The sequence below is a fragment of the Anoplopoma fimbria genome, chromosome 4 (assembly GCF_027596085.1).
Source record: "Anoplopoma fimbria isolate UVic2021 breed Golden Eagle Sablefish chromosome 4, Afim_UVic_2022, whole genome shotgun sequence".
In the NCBI taxonomy this organism is placed as follows: Eukaryota; Metazoa; Chordata; class Actinopteri; order Perciformes; family Anoplopomatidae; genus Anoplopoma; species Anoplopoma fimbria.
The window spans coordinates 17,224,934-17,248,581 of record NC_072452.1 but is presented as its reverse complement, the minus strand read 5'-3'; the positions used below and the strand labels follow the sequence as shown (position 1 = coordinate 17,248,581).

Genomic DNA, 23,648 nt, shown 5'->3' with positions numbered 1-23,648 from the left:
TCACCTCCCCCTCTCTTTTCTAGCTGATAACGCGACATCTGGAAAAGCAAACATGAAGGGATGAACTCAAGCATGCCTTTCGCCAGGAACTAAACCTCACCAACCGTCCACAGTATGTGAGGATAAGGGAGTGTGAGTCAGATCGGGTGTCCTGCAGCACGGGGGCCCCACAAGGAACCGTTCTGGCTCCATTCCTCTTCTCCATATACACATCAGACTTCAAATATAACTCTGCTACCTGCCACCTGCAAAAGTTCTCTGACGACTCTGCAATCGTCGGCCTCATCTCCGCAGGCGATGAGAGGGAATACAGAGAACTGAACCAGGACTTCACAGGATGGTGCCGGCGGAACCGCCTCCAGATCAACTCTGGTAAAACCAAAGAGCTGGTGGTGGACTTCCGCGGGGAAAACACTGTCCTCCGGAACCAGTGAACATCCAGGGACAGGACATTGAGATTGTGCAATCTTATAAGTACCTGGGTGTTCACTTGAACAATAAACTGGACTGGACTAATCATTCAAATGCACTTTATAAAAAGGGTCAGAGCAGACTATATCTGCTGAGGAGACTGAGGTCTTTTGGAGTGCAGGGAGCACTCCTGAAGACCCTTTTCAACTCCGTGGTGGCATCAGCCATCTTTTATGCAGTGGTCTGCTGGAGCAGCAGCATCTCAGCAGCAGACAAGAAGAGACTCAACAAGCTTGTCAGGAAGGCCAGCAGTGTGCTGGGGTGTCCATTGGATACGGTGGAGGTGGTGGGAGACAGGAGGGTGATGGCCAAGCTGTCATCCCTGATGAACAACACCTCTCACCCCATGCAGGACGCCCTGGCAGCTCTGTGCAGCTCCTTCAGCCACCGGCTGCTTCACCCCCAGTGTGTGAAGGAGAGGTACCGCAGGTCCTTCCTTCCTGCTGCTGTCAGGCTGCACAACCAACTCTGCTCCCAGCAGACCACATGACCACATGACAATAATAACATGACAATAAAAACCTGTGCAATACATTACACATTACACTGTGCAATAATAGTTAAAAAGGTTAAAAATAGTTAAAATAGTTGTTTGTTTTTTTCTCTGTCTGTAAATATAATATTTCAGTTATTGTTGTTTTTTCTACTGTTTTTTTTTTATTGCTTATTTATAATACTTGTTTTATTTTATTTTTATTTTTCATTTTTTATTTTTTAGCTTGTCTTCTTCTACTATGTCTCTTCTGTGCACTTTACTCTACGCTGTTGTAAGCCTGCAAATTTCCCCGCTGCGGGACTAATAAAGGATTATCTTATCTTATCTTATCTTATCTAAACCAAAAAGCTAACAGAGGTCAAAGCAATAAATTCCTTGGCTCAAGAGAACAGGAACCACACTACCTATCTCTGCTATTATTCCTTGTATCCCTGTATAATACTGCACAAGTCTGTGAAACATTTAATAACCCCAACCAAAGAATTTCCCATTTGATTTCAGCATAATGCGTCTTTCTCGCGTAGTTGTGGAGTGGAAAACAGATCGGACTCATCATGTGACCATATTGCCCTCCAGTGGTCAATTGGAAATAACACATATCAGACATGCATGACGTCTGTTAATCCTGTATACCAAATGTATGTAACTGAAATTCCATCTCTGTATCCGTACAAGTGTGTAAGGTTTGTTAAACTCATAGTGAAGAAAAGTATGTGGGTTATTTGTTTAAAATGTTAGATTAGTCAATTTACTAAACAAGACCGCCGACACTAGGGACAAAGGAATCCCAAATCTTGACAAAAACGAAGCCATAAAATCAAGCCACACCCTGGGACCCGACACCTATCTTGAACAGATAAAACCAGGAGATTTGCTTTGTTCACTCTCTTATTCTCTTATTCCTTTTATTCTTCTTGTCCTCTGTCACAGTCACACCTGTACACTCTTCCTGCACTATTTCTCTCAGCTCACAGCCCAGCCCCCGCTCTCTCACCACACTCTCCCTCACTCACCTAATCAGCCTCATGCAGTGCACCTGTCTGCCACGCCCACCTCATCAGCACAATCACTCTCACCTGCTCACTCTGCTGCACCTACACCCTGCAGTATTTAAACCCCAGTCTCACACACACTCACTGCCAGATCGTTCTCCGCATTATGCCAGACCTTCCAGCGTTATTCCCCAGACTGACTTCCCGTTGCCGACCCCGCTTGTTTGGACTTCTCCGCCTTGCCTCTGCCCCGGTTAACCGACTCAGCCTTCCGTCCCAGACCACGAGATTTGCCTTTGCTAGTGGAAGAGTGGAATATTCCCCGTGAGTTATCTCCTGCCTGTCTACCTGCTGTTTGTTCCATTTTGAATAAAGCTCCTGAACATTACTCTGTCTCCTTGGGTCCACACACCACCCGTTACAGTACGATCTGGCCAGAACATGGATCCAGCACACGACACCTCGCCACAGGCTCGGTTCGCGGCTGTGGAGGAGGCGATCCAGAGACACGGGACCCAGCTCGTCGCCACCACCGCCGAGGTTCACCAGACCTTAGGGAACCTGTGACCGCCTTGACGCACCAGGTTCAACAACTTACGGCGGCCCTCACCCAGGTTCTCACGGCGACACTGCCGTCATCTGCTCCGACTCACCCGGAGCTGGTACCAGCGCGTTCACCCCCGGTCTCGGAGGTCCGAGTCGGCGAGCCGGAACATTGCGCTGGGGATCCTGAGGGCTGTAACGCATTTCTGACGAACTGCTCCATTTTGTTCGCGTTACAGCCATACACCTTCGCCACCGAGGAAGCACGAGTGGCGTATTCTATCAACCACCTGACGGGGAGAGCCCGCCTGTGGGACCGCCGAACTCCTGCCTGCGCTTCCTTCTGGACGTTCTCCGAGGAATTACGCAAGGTTTTCGGGGTGGTTTCCTTGGGACCGGATGCCACCGGTGGATTGTTGGGGCTCCAGCAAGGTAATCAGACTGTCACAGACTATGACATAGACTTCCGAACCAAGGCGCGGCTAAGCTCGTGAAATTTGGCCGCTCAGTGCGACGCTTATATGCTCGGCATGGCGGACCACATCAAGGATGAACTTATCTCCTTTGAGCTGCCCACCTCTTTGGACGGTCTGATCGAGGTGACCTCTCGACTGGACCACCTCATCCAGGCCTGGCGGTTGGTGAGGCGCCAGCCGTTCCAGGGTCGTTCCAGCCACGATCGATTCCCCAACGTTACATGCACGCCACAACCCAGCATCATCCGCCGACCATTCCCCCTCATCGAGAGACCGAGCCCATGCAAGTGGGAAGCACCAGACTCTCCACTGAGGAGCGTGATCGACACCAACAGAACAACCTCTGCATGTACAGTGGCCAGGCTGGCCATTTGGCCTCCAACTGCCCGGTAAAAGCTCGGGCTCGCCAGTAGTTAAGGAGGTACTGGTGAGTCGAGCCGTTTCCCGACCCTCCTTCTGCCAGAGACCCCTTTTCCACGCCAAGTTACTCCTACCCGAGGGTTCCCAGACAATCTCCACGTTTTTGGACTCAGGAGCGGACGCATCCATCATGGACAAGGGACTCGCTCGGCAGCTGGGGATTGACCTGATCCCTCTTCCTCGCTCTGTTCCTGCCAGTGCTCTCGACGGTCATCTGCTGGGGACCGTTACGCACCAGACCACCCCAGTTCACATGCTTCTATCCGGCAATCATCACGAGACCATCTCTTTCCACATCCTGCCATCCCCCCGGACTCCCCTCATCCTGGGGTATCCTTGGTTACGTCAACACAACCCCCACATTGACTGGGCTACAGGGGCTTTCCGATGAGCGGAATCTTGTCTCCCTGAAACAAGCCGCCGCACCTCAGGTTCCAGTTCCTGTCAACTCCACACCTGAGCTCACGGGGGTCCCCGTCGAGTACCACGACTTCAAGGAGTCATTCAATAAATCCAAGGCTCTGCCTCCTCATCGTCCATATGACTGCGCCATCGTCCTCCATCCGGGTACTTTTCCACCCAGAAGTGGTTTATTCTCCCTGTCCACGCCTGAAAGGGAGGCAATGGATAAATACATTAATGACTCTCTTGCGGCTGGTCTCATTACGAATATCTTGCAATATCTTGCCGTTTTCCAGACCTTGGTAAATGACATTCTCCGGGACATGTTGGACCGACATGTTTTTGTTTATCTGGACGACATCCTCATATTTTCCAAGACCAAGGAGGAACATATACACCACGTCCAGTCTGTCCTGCAACGTCTTCTGGAGAACTCCCTGTATGTGAAGGCTGAGAAATGCGAGTTCCATGTGACCACCGTTTCCTTCCTGGGTTACATTGTATCGGGCGGAAATATCAAGATGGACCCCGCAAAAGTCGCCGCCGTTACGTCCTGGTCCGTTCTTGAATCCTGCAAACAACTGCAACGCTTTCTGGGGTTTGCCAACTTTTACTGGAGGTTCATCCGGAGCTACAGCTCGGTCGCCTCTCCTCTCACCGCCCTCACATCCTCCAAGATCCCTTTCCACTGGAATCCTGCAGCCGAAGAAGCTTTCCAGACCCTCAAAACCAGGTTCACCTCAGCACCCATCCTCCAAGTCCCCGATCCGGATCGACAGTTCGTGGTGGAGGTGGATGCCTCCGACGTGGGAGTCGGGGGCGTTCTGTCCCCCGACTATGAGGTTTCACTTCACCCTTTCTTATCGTCCCGGTTCCCGCAACATCAAGCCCGACGCTCTCTCCTGCCAGTTCCAGGAGGTGGAGGAACTTACCCCGGGTCATCTCTCCATCCTTCCGGACTCCTGCCAAGTCGCGGTCCTCACCTGGGAGATTGAGGAATCCGTGAGAGCCGCGACTGAGGATCAACCCGGTCCCAGCGCCTGTCCTCAGAACCGCCTGTTCGTCCCTCAAGCTCTTCGGTCCGACGTTCTCCAATGGGCCCAATCCTCTAAACTTACCTGCCATGCGGGCATCCAGCGAACCCAAGACGTCCTGCGACAGCGCTTCTGGTGGTCCTCACTCCCCGAGGACACCAGAGAGTTCATCAACGCCTGCCCGATCTGCAACCAGCACAAACCCTCTCACCAAGCTCCGTCTGGTCTCCTGCGTCCTCTTCCAGTACCCTATCGTCCTTGGTCACACATCTCCCTGGAATTCGTCACCGGGTTGCCCACATCCGAAGGCAACACCGCCATCCTGACGGTGGTTGACCGGTTCAGCAAGATGGCCCACTTCATCCCTCTGCCTAAACTCCCGTCTGCCAAAGAGACAGCCGAACTCATCTCCATCCACGTCTTCTGCCTACATGGGATTCCGGTCGACGTCGTCTCTGACCGGGGTCCCCAGTTCACCTCCATCTTCTGGAGGGAGTTCTACACACTGTTGGGGGCCACCGTAAGCCTGTCCTCTGGGTTCCATCCACAGTCCAACGGCCAAACAGAGAGGAAGAACCAGGAGATGGAGACCGCCCTCCGATGTCTGGTCTCCTGGTCCCGCCAGCTGATGTGGGTGGAGTACGCGCACAACACCCTGACCAGCTCCGCCACCGGCCTGTCTCCTTTTCAGTGCGCCTATGGCTTCCAACCTCCTCTGTTCCCCGCACTGGAGAAGGAGGTTTCCTGCCCCTCGGTCCAGACCTTAATCCGCCGCTGCTGTCAGACCTGGACGAAAGCCCGAACAGCCCTGCTTCGGTCCGCCGACCGCTACTCGAATGCTGCCAACCGACACCGCACTCCAGCCCCCGTCTACCAAGTGGGGGATAAGGTGTGGCTGTTGACCCGGGACCTACCACTGCAGGTAGAATCCAAGAAGCTGGGGCCAAGGTTCATCGGTCCCTTCGAGGTCGAGAAAGTCATCAACCCAGCGGCAGTAAGGCTCAAGCTCTCCAGGTCCATGCGCATCCATCCCACGTTCCACGTCTCCAGGGTGAAACCAGTCAGGGAGAGCCCCTTGATGCCGGCGGCTCCTCCTCCTCGCCCCATCGAAGGAGGACCTGTCTACACCATCCATCGCCTGCTTCGCTCTCGTCGCTGGGGTCGGGGTATCCAATACCTGGTGGACTGGGAGGGATACGGTCCTGAGGAGAGGTCGTGGGTTCCAGCTCGTCACATCTGTGATCCTCGACTCATTGTTGCTTTCCATCTACAGCACCCGGACCAGCCCTCCAGGAGAAAGACCCCTGCCAGAGACACTCAAGAGGCTCCCGAGTCAGACAGTGAGGCCTCGTCGTCCGGGTCCGAGGAACCCTTCTTCCAGACCCCCTCCACCCACCCTACTGAAGATCCGGACTCTGCGGCCTCGGAGAAGTACTTTTGGTTTTTGTCTGCCTGCTCCGCTGACGGACCAGCGCTCTCTAGAGTGGAATGTTCCCCATGAGTTATCTCCTGCCTGTCTACCTGCTGTTTGTTCCGCTTTGAATAAAGCTCCTGAACATTACTCTGTCTCCTGGTCGTACTGCGCTTGGGTCCACACACCACCCGTTACATCCTCTTGTCCTTTTTGTTTTTGTCCGTGTTAGGCGTCTTGTTAAAAAAGTGTTATTTTATTTCATTTTAGAACAGCAGCTTTGCCAGTATTTTTCCTCCTCAAACTCCTTGGAGCATCTTAGAATCATTCTTTTAAACAAGCCTTATTTTTAGTGAACATCTGTTGATCTCGTGAGACATCAACTTTAATTATTATAGTTTAGGCCAAAACGAGATTAGTTGGAGACTATCAACAAGTAGCCTCAGTTATCGAACTATTCAGAGCTATATCCCTCTCCACACACCGGACCGGATCCAACGCTCATATTTCTATTTTTATTCTATTCAGAAGTGGTGCCCCGCAATTTTTATCGTAAGCAATATTTTTATTTTAACGTAGTCATAAACAACGCTACATTCATCATGCCTCTTTCATCACCACAGCCTTTGGACAGTATTCAAAATACACATACATTATCATATGAATGGGTGAAAAAGGATTTATTTATTATCTACAGTATTGCTTATAATAGATTGACCCTTCTCTAGTTTGTACTACAAGAGTTGGTGGCCAGTAGCAGATTATTCTTACAATTGTGCAGTTTAAAGTCAATCAGGCTTGTGTCAGAAAGCAGAAATGCAACTTCTCTTTTTCATTTTAACAGCTCAATCTGTCAATCAATTTGGGTTGCAGCACATTAGATCTTGTAGAAATGATTTCTAATGCCACAAACAGACTAAAGGTGTTTGCAAATGTGTCAGAGATGAAGGGAGCTGCTCTGCACCTTTCCACAGTCTGTGATTCTTCCTTTCCAGAGGAGCTGTTGGGCAAATCTCTTTCAGGTCACCGTCAGAGTCAGTCAGGCTTGTGTCAAAACATAAAATGGAGTAAACAGATGCACATACAGCAATTTATTCCTCTTTCTTAAGATGAAATAGTACATTCTATATATTTTAATGTGTAAAACGTCCCTATTCAGAAGGGACAGAATAATTGGCCTGTGGTATTGCTGCTTGCACCTTTCTGGAGAATCGCTCATAAAAACAACTTCACACTCGACAAGGCAAGGCAATACACCTTCCATGAAATAATTGAGTCACACACATAGACTGTAATTAAGAAGTTGACGTAGTCATTGTGACGTCACCCATTGGTTTGTGGACTGCAGTTTTGAAAGCCTTGACTTCGGCTTTTTTGCAACCAATGAACGAAATTGACAATATTAGGACGACGAAGAAACGCCTTATACAGCTCAAGGTAGCTCCGCCCTAAAGCACACTCCGCTTTATGGTCTAATTTACTCTAAATGGGACAATAAATTGCTAAATAAACATCATGCTGTATTGTAGAATATTTGAAACTAGCGATTGAGACCATAAACTCATGTTTACAATGTCTGCTGAGGTAATAAATCAAGTGAGAAGTAGATTCATTTTCTCTTGGACTTCTTTTTGCAACCAAAGAAACGACTAAGAAACACGGTTGAAATAAACTCTGGTTAACAGGTAAAACACACAAAAGTCCAGCTATTTGCAGTCAAAAACACTGGTGAAATACACATAAAGGATGTATTGAACAAGCAAACAATCACCAGTGGGACCTTAGGATCATCTAGTCGTTCATAAAACACAGGGAACCCGTTAAATCTCTTGTTTTTAATTAAAAGGGTTAGCGGAGCTCATCCTGCAGGATAAAAAGGGGCAATTTTAATTGAAAGGGACTTTACCATTACGCTTCATATTAAATTATTTAAAGGCCAACAGACACCTTTACAATTCACTAAGAGACATTTCAATCAACCTCTAATAAAAAAAAAAAGGTAATTTAGGAGGCACAGCTCTGTGATCATTGTGCCCTGCTCATGTCTTTTCAGCACTACAGCAATGTAGTCAGAAGGTCTGCTGGTTTTGAAGTCATGATCAAAGCCAGGGGATCCCAGTGCACCGAAGGTGTTACCTAATAGAAAATATTCACATCAGGTTGGTGTGTCATTAAATAACAAGCTGTATGTGCATAAATCTGCCGCTACGGATTATTAAACCAGGCAGCTCTGAGGCTTCATAGAGGTTTTATAATTTCTTTGCACTGACGAATTGGCCAGGTGACCGAATGCCCAGAGTCCTGTCTGGTTTTATAATGATGATATTAACTATAATAGTCTTTATTTGTTGGGAACAAAACAAGTTAAGACAAAGTTACAAAGTGCTTCACAGTAGGCAGCAAATTAAACACCAACAATAATAAAACAAGTGGAAAGACTTAAGGAGTCTTCAAATCAATTAAAGGTAGAATTAATGGAGAAGGCCGATACACTTTCATGCCTGTATGCTAAATATGAAGCTACAGCCAGCAGCTGCTTAGCATAGCATCTTGGAGTCTATGCAACCTCAAAGTGAAAACAAGAGAAAGTCCCTGCACACAACCAAGAAATAGTCCCACGTGTAACCCCTGTGAAACGGTGAATCTTCGCTAGAAGTAGGCAAATTTTGTTACCTATTGTCAAAAGAGCCAGGCTAGCTGTTTTCCCCTGTTTCCAATCTTTGTGCTAAGCTAACATGCTGCTGGCTGTATCTTCATATTTAACAGTCAGACATGAGACCTTCTCATTTTACTTTCGACAATCTCAAAAGCTTTTTTCCCTAAAAGGAAAACTGTGCAGGAATAAAATCATGTCGAACTAATTCTAGTACAATAAAAGAAGACATCCTCCTCCTCCTTTTTCCTCTCCCATCGTCTTCTTCTTTCAGCCAAATGGCAGAATACATTGGGCTTGAACAGAAGGATTTAAAAATACTTTTCTATGGAAATCTCTGCAGGATTACAGGGACGTTCCCATTATATGGGGATCTGCAGACACAGCTACTCATACATGCATAAATGCATTCATGAGCAAGAGATGAGAATTCACAAACATGAAAAACACACATCCATGTGACTCTCCAGTCACCTATGTGCTGCATATAAACCAGTTTGAATGCACAGTTAGCATCTCTCATGTTGTATTGGTGTAAATAATCGTGATAAAAATGGCACAAGTGTGTTTTTATTTGATCAAAAACACATGTGCCAGATGACAGGGCATCATGGTGGGAATCCCCGAACCCACAGCCTATGAGTTGCAACATAACAACAAAAACATTGAGCAACACCATGAGATGCAGGGGGAACAAAAATCAGGTGGGTGGTCATTGTGATTGGGACATTGTATTTTAGGCCAGAAAGCAATGTTTCTGAGCACCAAGATCCGCCCACAAAGCCACTGCACATGATTCCTATCTAAGGGCCGCAGGGAGAGGAGATAGTGGCAGAGGAGGAGGAGAGATAGGGAGAGAGAGAGAGAGAGGGAGAGAGAGAGAGAGAGAGAGAGAGAGAGAGGACAGTCATGCACTTACAAGCAGGCACCCACACACAATTTCCCTTCAGACACCCACACACACTTTCTCCCATACGCTGCATTCACATCGGAGCACCTGCTTTGAAGCCACTCTGTCTTTGGATCCGTTCTGTTGACGGGCTCGTAGTGCCGCGATGCATTCCTGTGGCTGGTTGATGTTGGCTCTGTCTCTGGCAGCACTAACAGGTAAAAAGTTCCTCTTTGTCCTCACTGATCTGAGAGTGATTGTAAAGTATTTGATCTCTCTGTGTGAAGACTTTGCTGCTATTTCTATTATTTTTATATTGATAACAGACGCTGTGAAGTGGTGTGAGTTGTAAAAACGGATCATATGCAGTCAGAACTGATTGCATGTATTTAATATAGCTTGCAAAAAAGTGCATAAGAAATCGCCATCTGCCATCTCTTATTGTGTCTGTTGGTTTACTCATTAGGATTTCTTTGCATAAAATTTCATCTAAGAAGGATATAACAGCTCTGTCTCATACTTTTCCTTTTTTTCCGATTGGACAAATAATCTTTTACATGGACATGATTAAAATGAACTCTCTTGATTATTTGCAATACTCTCATTGTGATTTATTTTGATTGATGTCATTCTTTTTTTGCACCGTTGCCTTGTTCAACTTTATCCAGTTTCCTTTACTTTGACTGAGAAGTTTTTTGCTGTTGTTGTTGCATTGAATCCACTCTTACAATCACTGTGTCTGAAAAGATTCAACACGATAAATCACCCCCCCTCAAAAAAAAGAGCAGCATTCTACGGTTATCTGAAAATGTGCTTAGACAGCTCAGCTCGGTCATAACTTTGTGTCACTTTCCAAGGTCTTTGTTTGTCAATGTGCGCTTTGTCATTTCAGGAAACACTTTTGGTGCTGTTGCTTATGAGAGAACTCAAAGGAACTGCTCCCTGTCGCCACCGGTAAGTAAAACACAAAATTACAGAAATGAAGTCATAAACTTGACCTCAAAGAAGTCACACAGCATTTTCACATTATGAAACATGTTGCATGAGTTTTATATAGTTACAGTTAATGATTACTGCACATGCACTACAGTTAATGATTACAGAGAATGAATCAGCAGTTTTTAATTAAATCTAAATACTTTTCACACGCTTTGTCTTTCTCTGCCTTTGTGTGTGTGTTTGTATTTGTGTGTGTGTAACAGTACCTCCCCAGCACAGCAGTAAATACCACTGATCAGCTGCAGAAACTACGAGAACACATGCTTCCCCTGAATATCTCTGCCTACATTATCCCTGGCACTGACGCTCACATGGTACATCTGCTGTCCGTCATAATTAATTAATCTGGAATTCAAACCATGTATGTGTGTGAGTGTGTGTGTGTGAGATACTAACCTCTGTTTCTCTGTCAGAGTGAGTATATCGCACCACGTGATGCCAGGATGGCCTTCATGACAGGCTTTACAGGCTCTGCAGGTACAATCCCTTTCTGCCTCTTGTTTCCTCTGTCTCCTCCTCCTCCTTTTCCTCCTCGTCGTCTTCGTCCTCCTCCTCCTCCCCATGACTCAAATCCCCACGTCTGAATGCCACGGTCATGCAGCTCCTCTACTTTCATCCCACATCCTCACCATACAGCCAACTCATCGCTCCTTTAGTTTCATCGCTTTCACTCGCTGCCTCTTTGCATCTTGTCATTCATCGGTGTTCTCCTTCGCAGAGTAGGTTCACCGTTAGATCATGAGATATATTTTCACGCAGTAATGGAGGACAAAATGAATGATCATAGATATTTCTGTACTCAGCTGTTGCATGCATGAAAGGATAAGAGGACAGATGACATTTCAGTAAAGTGCTGTTTTCATCAGGACAGACCCATGCCAGACTCTATGAAGGGAAGTCACATTTTCTGGGCTTCCATTAAGAATCGGACAAAATTGAGATTCAGCAGTTGTTACTTAAGTGTTTCAATCTCATGTGAAGGTACAACAGTGGAATGATAATGAAAGCCCTGATTAAATATCCACCACACATCACCAGTCTGCCATCTTCTTAGTGTTTCTTCTTAACCTTCCCGTTTCTCTTCAATCACATGCTCACATATTTCACTATTAGCTGGCCCACCACGCATTGTTCCAAGTCAACTCTTGACATTTACAGTCTTTTAAAAATGTACTGTCGATGCTGCCCTCTCCCTAACGCAGCTGCTGTCCTGTCTCTCCTCAGGCACTGCCGTAGTGACTCAGACCAAGGCCGCTCTGTGGACAGACAGCCGCTACTGGGTTCAAGCTGAGAGGCAGATGGATTGCAACTGGGAGCTGGAAAGAGATGGTGGGGGGGAGTAATCATATCGTGATTACTTGTTATGACAACGCAGGACACATGGATACCAATCAAATATTTTTGGTTTTGATGATAAGTCTAAAAATATCCTAACAAATGCTGCGTCCATTAGCACATGATTTACATGATAAACATAGCTCACCAACAAACTAAAAGTCACTGCATGTTCTGTCTTGCAAAAACACTTTTAACAATGACATATGATGCTGATGTTTATACATTTGTAAAGGACAACATTTATTGGATAGCAGCTTTTTATGACTTGTATTGGATTTGTACAGTGAAAAAGAGAGATCAACCCAGTAACACAACACATACCGCTGTCTTCAGTGGGAACTAATTAGGAATTCATATGCTAATTATCATAATTTCACACACAAGTCTAATAGGATAAAATCATGAAGTGATGATATTTTGATCAGTTAAGTCATTAGTAGAGTATTTATGTTATCTGAAACATCATTATTAAATTGACACATTTTGTGCTGATTTGATTTAATACACATCTTCAAAAAACATTCATTCATATTTCTATGATGTATCACAATATTCACCACAGGTAAGTCAAATGAGTCCTCTAAAGTCAATATTAACTTGATTCTGTGTGATGTCCCCCAGTGTCCATCAGCAGTGTAGCAGAGTGGCTGATCTCTGAGGTCCCACCAGGCGGCGAGATCGGCTTTGATTCCTTCCTCTTCTCCCTCAGTAAGTCTCTCTCTATAAGTACTCTTATCCCTCTCATCAGGTTAACAGCAATAAAAGGCTCTCCCAAGTAGATGGAAAATTATGGATGGAGCCTCCAGACGCCACAGAGTCTGTTTACTTGAGATTGATTTGGCTCGATGTGTGTAATCATCTGCAATTTCCTCCATTAGAAACGCAGGAGGACTACAGCCTCAATCTGGACTCGAGCAATCGCACCCTCAAGTCCGTCCCTGATAACCTGGTCGACCAAGTGTGGAAGGAAAGACCGCTCGTCCCTTCTGACAACCTCACCCGCCTGCCCGACAGAGTCATAAGTAGGTTTCCTCATATGTCTGTGCTGAACACACACTCTGCAGACTGCTGGTCTGCCTGTGTGGTGCCTTTTATCTTTGTACTGATAAATACCTGCAGACTGGACAGAAAGCAATAAGCAGCTCCACAAACACAGCCATAAACAGCCTGTTCATGTTTTTATGGCCGGCTGAAAGATTAAATACTAACTTTGAGAGAATGGAAAATTTGCCAGAAAAGGAAGTTGTCTGGACGCTCAAAGGCCTTTTAGTCTTTATGGTCGTAGAACTGACAACTGGAACAAATGAATAGCATCATAACCATAATGGACTGTGTGTGTTTGTGTGTGTGTGTGTGTGTGTGTGTGTGTGTGTGTGTGTGTGTGTGTGTGTGTGTGTGTGTGTGTGTGTGTGTGTGTGTGTGTGTGTGTGTGTGTGTTTGAGTCTTTTATAAATGCTGTCTCATAGTTTGAAAGCTTGCTCTTATATTTGGCAGTAGAGTTCATAACAAGATGAGCAACTTTCAGATGACAGGAATCTCAAAGAAAAGTTACTGGAAAATCCTGTATATGGGTCTGCACATAGTAGGAAACATCACGTTTACAGAAGAAAAGACTATTCCCATACTTAGAGCTGCACTTGTCATTATTTTTACTGGAACAATGGGTCAGATTATGTGTAATGTGAAAGGTGTTGCTCTCTGCAGTTACCATCTTAGGGCATATTGGCGTCTTTCAGCTTATTGTTTTGAATTTAGAGCCTGCAACTTTACTGTCATGCCTCACTGACAACGCTCTAATCAAACTCATTTTCAGCCGCAGCAGGCCGCTGTATGCTGCTTTGACCACCAAATGGCAAACAGATACATTTAGCGGCTAGCTGGTGAACATAGTGCAACATTAAGTACCTCAGTGGTCGGATATATCCCTCTAAAGTTTGTGGAGACCAAAACAGAGCTGAGAAGAGGGACAATAATGGACACAAACAGGACTCCAAATGAATGACAATGTTGCTCTGTGTCTGCTGAATATGTAAATACTGTAGAAAATTGTCGGCTTTCAAGTTCACCATATCAACTTTATAGGATATTATGGCAGTTTTGGGTTTAAGATCTTTAACGCAGGTTTAATAAGAATAATGGTGAACATTCATAATATAACACCGACACATATGAGCATCAGGTATTTATTGTCATGTGGATGCAAATAAAATAAAAAGGTCAAAATGTGTGTGTTTGCAGAGAGGTCCTGGCAGATGAAAGTGGAGCACATAAGGAATCAGATAGCAGACAATCCGTACGAACCGACAGCTCTTCTGCTGTCAGCTCTGGATGAAACAGCCTGTGAGTAACTCTTTTATGCTTTCTATAAATCATGTTGCTGATTTAGATACATTTATATCGAACCACAGCTGAATTCGCTGAAAAACGCAGTTGATAAATGTGATTGTATTGCTGTTCATAACAGCATCTAGTTTAACACGCAATTGTAGCTCTTCACCATCACAGAAACAGAACAGAGTCCTCCCTCAAGATTTTTTTAAATGTGCAGAACTCAAGAATAAAAAAATAAAAGATCATATCTGATGATTTCAAACACAATGTATACAATATAACCTTAGGAAAAGGTGCAAACAGAAAAACAGTGAAAAAAACATTTAATAATAAAAAATAATTTTATTATTTTCATTAACGAAAAGAAGAACCTGAACCATGTTACCCCAAAACAATCAGGCTTCTAATGGTTTGAAAATAAGATAATAATCTGGATACTATTAAAACTGGATACAGATTTAAAGTAACATTTGAAAACAGCTGAAAAGTAAACCCACATGGCTTATCTTCTGTTTTTGTAGGCCACCTAGTGGCTGCAGGGCCTAAATAAATGCTTAGTTTTGCTAGCCTCAGGATATTCTGAGAAGACAGTTTGCATCAAAATAAAAAGACAGGAGACAAACAAAGTAAAAATACAACCACAGCTTTAAGGATTAAACTGTAGCCTGAGGAGTTGCAGTCTGATGGGAAGGATTGTGATACAAATACTGCAATCAGTCTGACAGAAAATGTAAAATTATAAACAAAAACAGGAAACAGATAACAGATGTTTTTTTTTTATTGTTGGGCAATATTCTTATCCTCTGAACAAGATATTCAAAAAGACAGAAATAAACATAACTTTCTTAATTTATAATCCTTTATTATTATTATCATCAGTAATCATATTTCTAAACTGATTTGATTTACTGTTTGCATACTGGATGTTCAGGTCACCACTTTGCAACAGTAAGTTATTCAAAAGCAGCTTTCTTATAACTCACACAGGAGCACTGCCGGGTTTCAGACCCTCCCTGACTTCTGATTTCAGGATTAGCAAGTCTGTTTTCAATGACAGGAACACAGAGGAAGTCACGTCTGTCAGACACAAACATTAGATATAAACAGCACATCTCTGGTTACAGGGAATGTAGCAGATGATGTTAATGAATGCACAAGCTGCTGCTGACAGTCAGGGGTGGTGTATATTTTTTATTTCTAGGGCTGTTCAACCTGCGCGGCAACGACATCCCGTACAATCCCTTCTTCTACTCCTACACACTCCTCACAATGGACGAGATCTGGTAAATCCTTTTTTCAGGGATTACATGTGTGAACATTTGGGATTCATTTCAAATTGTCTGTCTTATGTCTCTGTTCTGTCCCATCACATACTGTATACTAGGTAAATAAGGACATATAGAATTTTTCTTATATTAACCTTTTTCCTCTCCTGCATATCCACATCTCACAGGCTCTTTGTCCACATGGACAGAGTGACAGAAGAATTGAAGGTGTACCTGAATGCCTCCTGTAAAGGGCCACTTTGTGTGCAGCTGAAAAGCTACGACACTGTCCGAGATCACCTGAAGAACTATGTTTCCCAGCATTCGGTCAAAGTGTGGATCGGAACAGAGTACACAAACTACGCACTTTATGAGATCATTACACCAGGGGTACACATACATTTATTTCATTATATTTACTGTACTGCATAACTTTTTAGTGTTACATTTTTATTTACCTTGAATTAATCGTCTGTGTACATTCAGTATAATGACCTGTTTATATTGCTGTACTGTTGCCACTGTATTGAGTCACCACTTTTTGGAATATTTTTGATGTGTGTTCTGGATGAAATTCAAGTTTTAATGGCTTTTTAATAATCAATATTTTATAAAAACACAATATTTTTATAAACACACACACACACTCCATATGAATGCTAATGTTGCTTTGTGTCCGCTGAATGTGTAAACTGTAACAGGTTTGCTGCAAAAATCTATAAGGTGATAGATAATGTGTTAGTGTTGTGTGTACAGCTTGTTTCGTTAGGTGTACTCTCCTGACAGGATGAGAACTCTCCAGGCTAAAATTAATATTATTAAAGGATAAATATTTTGTATTCATTATTATTGTTTTCTGCATAATTTAGGAGAAACTAATGACGAGCTCCTACTCGCCTGTGTTGACGACGAAAGCAGTGAAAGATGAGACTGAGCAGAAAATCTTGAGGGATGCACATGTAAGTCATCTGCATACAGACACACTCAGGTTTTACACTACCCCGCCTCCACACATGAGCACTAATATAGGTCACGTGTTTACTTGTATATACATGACTTCACTGTCAGACTGGTGGGACATTTATGTATCGTTTTCATCAAGAGCTTGAACACTTCAGTAAACACACACCCTGACACATTTATTATCCTGTCCAGAGACGTCTGAACAGCCTTGCGACATACCACACGACTCTTCAGTCTGTATGATTCGTGTCGTTGTGATTGATGCCGCGACTCTCCTGGTCATTGCGACGTTGTATTTCTCTGCAGGTGAGGGATGCAGTTGCAGTCATCCAACTGCTGATGTGGCTGGAGAAGGCGGTGCCAGAGGGGAAAGAGACGGAGTTTACTGCTGCAGAATACGTCAATAAGTGTCGCGGGTGAGTGCAAGCGAGATGGAGGAGAGCTGAGATACTGTATTTGCTGCACATGCTAAATTCAGTCCGAATATGAGTGAAAACATGTTTTATAAGTAGAATAGTTACTTCATAGTTGCCTTTTACGACTAATATAAACATCTTTACAGCAAACAGAAAGACAGCAGAGGCCCAAGCTTTGAGACGATCTCTGCAAGTGGACCCAATGCTGCACTTGCACATTACAGGTAAGATTTATTTATATTTTTTCTCTTCTTACTGACCTCTCCTTTTTTATGTCAAATGTGTATAAAACCATAGGGGTGGTTTTTTAACGTGTCCTTACGTTATTGATTAAACTTTTTCAAAGCATACAATAAGCTGTAAACTGATTTAGAGAAGCAAAAAATATTGAGAGGGGGAGTTTGGAAGGATACTCCATAACAATAAAACTCAAATTCAAAATGTTACTTACGTTAAAGTACTATCAGGTAGATATACTCTAAGTATCAAAAGTATTTTACTACTAAGTAAGCTATTCTGTTTTTGTTTACATGTTTTTTTATGCGGCTGAGTAGATTCTGTTGCATTTCATTATAGTTTCAGGTCTGTTTGCTTTTGTTTAGCTATTTTGTCATTGCCTCAGCTCTGTAGTACAGTATTTCTTTTTCTGTGTATGTATACATTGAGAGCAACAAGAAAAGTCTAATTCCTTGTGAGTGTGCACACATTAAAGCTGATTCTGATGATTAGTATTATAGTACTGCATCATATCATGTAAAGATATCTTGTGATTTAATTAATAAAAAGTAACCAGTAAGGAGAGTAACAATTACAATATTTTCCTCTGAAATGTAGTAGAGTAGAGGTATAAAGTATAGAAAGGAAATATTTGAAAAATAATTATCAGGTAAAGTACAAGTGCGTCAAAAATGTATTTAAGTAAAATGGACAGCAGTAATGTAACATTTTAAAACAGTCATGGTCCTTTATGTGATCTACAACGGTCATCTGCAGTGCTGCTATTATTTCCTGTTTTTCTGTTTTTTGCAGCCCTTCAGAAGAAGCCAGCAGGAGTTTGACAGTTGATGAGATGTACTTGGTGGATTCTGGCGGCCAGTACCTGTGAGTAAAAAACACACTCTGTTCACTGACTCTCCAGTTTCACATCACATCACTTGAATTTAGAAATGAGTCATCATGTCTCTCACTACTATCAGAGACGGGACCACTGACATCACTCGAACAGTTCACTGGGGAGCCCCAACAGCCATGCAGAAGGTAATAAATTAGATATCAGAGTGAAAGTGTGAATGTTTGAAGGTATATTAACATTTTTCACAGCAGATTGCAGATCAAACACACTGCGACCAGTTTTTCTGTATCTCTTTGTGTATATTTTTCTTTATTATCATCATTATATAAGCAAGAACCTCTGTTTTTTTATTTGACTTTTTAGCTCAAAACATATTTTCTGTTATGTTCTTTCACAAACCTTAATCCAAAATATTCCTTTTTGATACCCTTTCCCTGTCATTAACCATCTATCTGGCTTCACAGGAGGCCTTCACTCGAGTGCTCATGGGAAACATTGAGATATCTCGAACCATCTTTCCCTCAGGGACACGAGGTGAGAATGAAAAACATGCATGCATGTTTAAAATTAGATTTACAAGGGTTCTACCCTGAAACCGTTTCTAGTTTCACCACTAGGGAGCCCTGTTTCTCCACTTCTTTTTCAACAATTTTTGATCAGTTTTAAATGGATGAATTACAGGAATACATCTGCAGCAGGATGTTTAATTTGAGCTCTCTGTGTGGCTTTTGTTTATCAACAGGTGTAAACATGGAGATGCTGGGTCGCCGGGCATTGTGGGAGGTGGGCCTGAACTACGGCCACGGCACAGGTCACGGTGTTGGAAACTACTTTGGAGTTCATGAGTGTATGCTTTTTTTTTTAAATTTCCACACGTTTTCAGAGTTTACAACCCCAGTATGAAATTGATCCAGTGTAGTGAAACATCTATCACTAAAAAGCTAATTTAAAGCATAAATCCATCCTACTAAAACAAAGTTCAAAGGCAAATGCAATTTGCATGTCAGAGCACATATTTCATTTTGGAATACATCACATCTAGTTTGACCAAATACAATTAAGAAGCTATAAAATCAAGCCAACAATGAGGTTGCTGATTCTCTGATGTAGAGCTGCAACTAATTATAAGCTCCATAAGCTCCAACTGGTCCAGAATTCAGCTGCCCGTATCATCTCCCAAACCCCCTCTTTCCACCACATCACCCCCATCCTAGAACAACTCCACTGGCTTCCAATCAACTTCCGTATCAACTTCAAAATTCTCCTTCATACCTTTAAAGCCATCCACAACCTTGCCCCTCCCTACCTGTCTGATCTCCTTCACACTGCCACCTCCACCCGCTCCCTCAGATCCTCCTCTTCCATCCACCTCACTGTCCCCTCTGCCCGGCTCACCACCATGGGGAGCAGAGCTTTCAGCCGCTCTGCTCCCAAACTCTGGAACTCACTCCCACCTCACATCCGAAATATTGACTCCCTCCCTCAGTTCAAATCCTCTCTCAAAACCCACCTTTTCAGGATAGCATTTTCACTGTAGTTGTCATGTTTTTTACTTGCACTTTTAATGGTTTTGTTATTTGTTTGCCCTTGTTTTAAATTGTTTTAAATTTGTAAAGTGTCCTTGAGTGACCTGAAAGGCGCTGTTAAATAAAATGTATTATTATTAATTATTACTTTCACTATAGATTAATCTGCAGATAATTGATACATACAAGAGAAAAAAAATGTCTCTTTATATATGAATTTATATTGTGTTGAGTAAAACACCCCAGTTTGTTTCTTTAGCGACACAGCTAACAATGCAAGTGTAAAAGTGAATGCAAACCAATTAAATCTTTTTAAGATTTGTTTTTACTTGGTTTTCTGTGGTGTAATCTGTATTTTAATGATTTAAAGTTGTTATATTTTTTCCAGGGCCAGTTGGATTTCAGAGCAACAACATTCCCTTCAGAACTGGCATGTTTACGTCTATCGGTGAGATTTTATTCTTTCTCAAAATAAATCCACGTCCACTACATTTAACACAACATTATGATCATTTGAAAGGAAACTAACTTTGCATTAAGCGTGGCTCAAATGCTCAAATAAAGAAAAATGCATAATAATTTTCTTTACATAAGAACCTGGATATTACAAGGAGAATGACTTTGGGATCCGGATTGAAGATGTTGCTGTGATCGTACCTGTACACACAAAGGTAGATACAAAACGGAGCTTTATTGATAATCTAGTATCATGTCATTGATTTCCTGCTTTTAATGAGTGATATCAATTTAATATAACTTCTTTGTGTATTTGCTTTTTTTTCACTTAGTATGGTCATAACTACCTGACCTTTGACACTGTATCGATGGTTCCATATGACAGAAAGCTGATTGACACCTCGCTGCTCAGCTCAGAGCAGGTATGTCATTGTATTTGACTGCAATATTAACTGTATGTTGAGAATTTAATGGAATTAAATATAAAAAAAAGGACTGCTAAAAGGTGTTTACCCATCAAACACATAAAATAAATGCCTAGCAACAAGCTTTAATGTACAGTGGGTACGGAAAGTATTCAGACCCCTTTCAATTTTTCACCCTTTGTTTCATTGCAGCCATTTGCTAAAATCGAAAAAGTTCATTTTTTTTCGCATTAATGTACACTCAGCAACCCATCTTGACAGAAAAAAACAGAAATGTAGAATTTTTTGCAAATTTATTAAAAAAGAAAAACTGAAATATCACATGGTCATAAGTATTCAGACTTATGTCTTGTTGGAAGGTGAACCTTCGGCCCAGTCTGAGGTCCTGAGCACTCTGGAGGAGGTTTTCTTCCAGGATATCTCTGTACTTGGCCGCATTCATCTTTCCTTCAATTGCAACCAGTCGTCCTGTCCCTGCAGCTGAAAAACACCCCCATAGCATGATGCTGCCACCACCATGTTTCACTGTTGGGATTGTATTGGGCAGGTGATGAGCAGTGCCTGGTTTTCTCCACACATACCGCTTAGAATTAACGCCAAAAAGTTCAATTTTGGTCTCATCAGACCAGAGAATCTTATTTCTCATAGTTTGGGAGTCCTCCATGTGTTTTTTGGCAAACTCTATGCGGGCTTTCATATGTCTTGCACTGAGGAGAGGCTTCCGTCGGGCCACTCTGCCATAAAGCCCCGACTGGTGGAGGGCTGCAGTGATAGTTGACTTTGTGGAACTTTCTCCCATCTCCCTACTGCATCTCTGGAGCTCAGCCACAGTGATCTTTGGGTTCTTCTTTACCTCTCTCACCAAGGCTCTTCTCCCACGATTGCTCAGTTTGGCTGGACGGCCAGGTCTAGGAAGAGTTCTGGTCATCCCATACTTCTTCCATTTAAGGATTATGGAGGCCACTGTGCTCTTAGGAACCTTGAGTGCTGCAGAAATTATTTTGTAACCTTGGCCAGATCTGTGCCTTGCCACAATTCTGTCTCTGAGCTCCTTGGGCAGTTCCTTCGACCTCATGATTCTCATTTGTTCTGACATGCACTGTGAGCTGTAAGGTCTTATATAGACAGTTGTGTGCCTTTCCTAATCAAGTCCAATCAGTTTAATTAAACACAGCTGGACTCCAATGAAGGAGTAGAACCATCTCAAGGAGGATCAGAAGAAATGGACAGCATGTGAGTTAAATATGAGTGTCACAGCAAAGGGTCTGAATACTTATGACCATGTGATATTTCAGTTTTTCTTTTTTAATAAATTTGCAAAAATTTCTACATTTCTGTTTTTTTCTGTCAAGATGGGTTGCTGAGTGTACATTAATGCGAAAAAAAATGAACTTTTTCGATTTTAGCAAATGGCTGCAATGAAACAAAGAGTGAAAAATTTAAAGGGGTCTGAATACTTTCCGTACCCACTGTATGTTTACTTCCCCAAAGATAAGATCAGTTTCCTGCTTTAATTTGTAAATACCTTTTCGTATAAGTGAGTGTGACATGAACCGAGTCTTTCGTTTTCCTGCTCTACGAGACGGTTTCCTCCTAAAATCCCCCTTTACACTTCAGGTCGAAGCTTCTCTGCAGCTCAGAGATCAAAACATTCTTTGTGAAAACAAAACCACGTGTGAAATCAACTTCTATGTTTTGTTTCTTTTGTGCTAGGACTACACATATAATTTTTTTGTAGCATCATTCTACAGAGAAGAATACGTTTACAAAATATTAACTTTTCAAACAAACATAAATAAAAACTGTGTTGTTTCTTTTGGCTGCATAAATTGTGTTCCTCTTCAACTTTACTTTATTCATAGTAAACATCACCCCGAAACTAAAGATCAGTGGTTGAAAGTAAATTAGTAAAAAAAAAAAATGACTGTACTTCAGACAAATCTGAGGTACTTAAAGTTGACTTGAGTTTTTCTATTTTCATGCTAATTTATACTTCTACTCCACTACATTTTACAGGAATATATGTTGTATTTGTTGGGTTCAGTACATTAACCCAACAGCCAAAGTTGCTAAAAACTTTTAAGATTAAGATTTTACATTTAAACAATGAGATATAATAGAATGCATTGTTAAGGATTAAAATATATAAAAAGTTGTTATAATTAGTTACACCAGGAATAAATGCATCAACAAAACAGAACTGTATTAAGTATTATTTTATATTTATATTGATTTTTGTCTGTTTGACTGTTTACGTCTTTACTTGATACCTGTTTTTAACATGCCAGCAGTGTACATCTTTAGACTCATCTATGACTTTCATTGAGAGCGGTCTTTTCTCACTCCAGCTTCAGTGGCTGAATAAATACTACGAGACAATACGGAGGCTGGTGGGTCCTGAACTGGACAAACAGGGACTAAAAGAGGAGAAGGACTGGATGATCAAACATACAGAGTCCTTCGTGGAGTCTGGATCTTCTGCATCCGTCTGCTCCTCCTCACTGACCCTCATTGCTCTGGCTGTCGCTCTCCTCCACAACATCATCTGAGCGTCTTCATCTCTTTTTGCACTTTCACAGCAGACTTGCACACTAACGTTACTCCTATGCAGTCTCTATTGAGCAGCTATACCAGGTTGAGAGATGCACTGCAATTTAGCTTTTTTCAATTAAAGGATATATTTGTTTGATAATTTAATTGGGTGGGTAAATGAGTGATATTATGGTGTTGATGTAAAGTAAAAATTAACTTTTGTGTGATTTTTGATGTTTTTGCTTTTATTTTTAATCAGGACCTTTGTATAACCAGCTGATATAATTTATATTTTATTAAAGTAACAATCTTTAAAACAAGGGCGTGGACACGAGTCATGAATCTGATGAATCTTTTGACTTGACAAATCAGTAAGACTTGTAACTCGACTTTGTGTTAAACACTAGTGATTGTGATGACATTTTGACTTGATACAGACAGACAAACAGAGAGACATACTTTTATGATGCCAAATTATATAAAAGTCACAATGCAGCAGAGTACAGAAAAATACCATCATAAGTAGTGAAAATAAAAC

General features: G+C 42.6%; 1 protein-coding gene across 1 annotated transcript; it reads left to right on the top strand.

Annotated features, from left to right (window-relative positions):
• The first annotated feature begins 9,861 nt into the window (after nucleotides 1–9,861).
• Nucleotides 9,862–23,381, top strand: xpnpep2 (X-prolyl aminopeptidase (aminopeptidase P) 2, membrane-bound). The gene is made up of 21 exons (XM_054597773.1): nucleotides 9,862–10,005; nucleotides 10,680–10,741; nucleotides 10,990–11,100; nucleotides 11,200–11,263; nucleotides 12,011–12,115; nucleotides 12,746–12,832; nucleotides 13,003–13,146; nucleotides 14,363–14,464; nucleotides 15,657–15,738; nucleotides 15,909–16,110; nucleotides 16,590–16,679; nucleotides 16,990–17,099; nucleotides 17,246–17,323; nucleotides 18,129–18,200; nucleotides 18,296–18,356; nucleotides 18,636–18,705; nucleotides 18,914–19,018; nucleotides 20,086–20,145; nucleotides 20,292–20,368; nucleotides 20,486–20,575; nucleotides 22,927–23,381. Exons 1-21 carry the CDS (start codon nucleotides 9,954–9,956, stop codon nucleotides 23,125–23,127), a joined length of 2,025 nt encoding a protein of 674 aa, XP_054453748.1. The 5' UTR covers nucleotides 9,862–9,953; the 3' UTR covers nucleotides 23,128–23,381.
• Nucleotides 23,382–23,648: the final 267 nt, after the last annotated feature.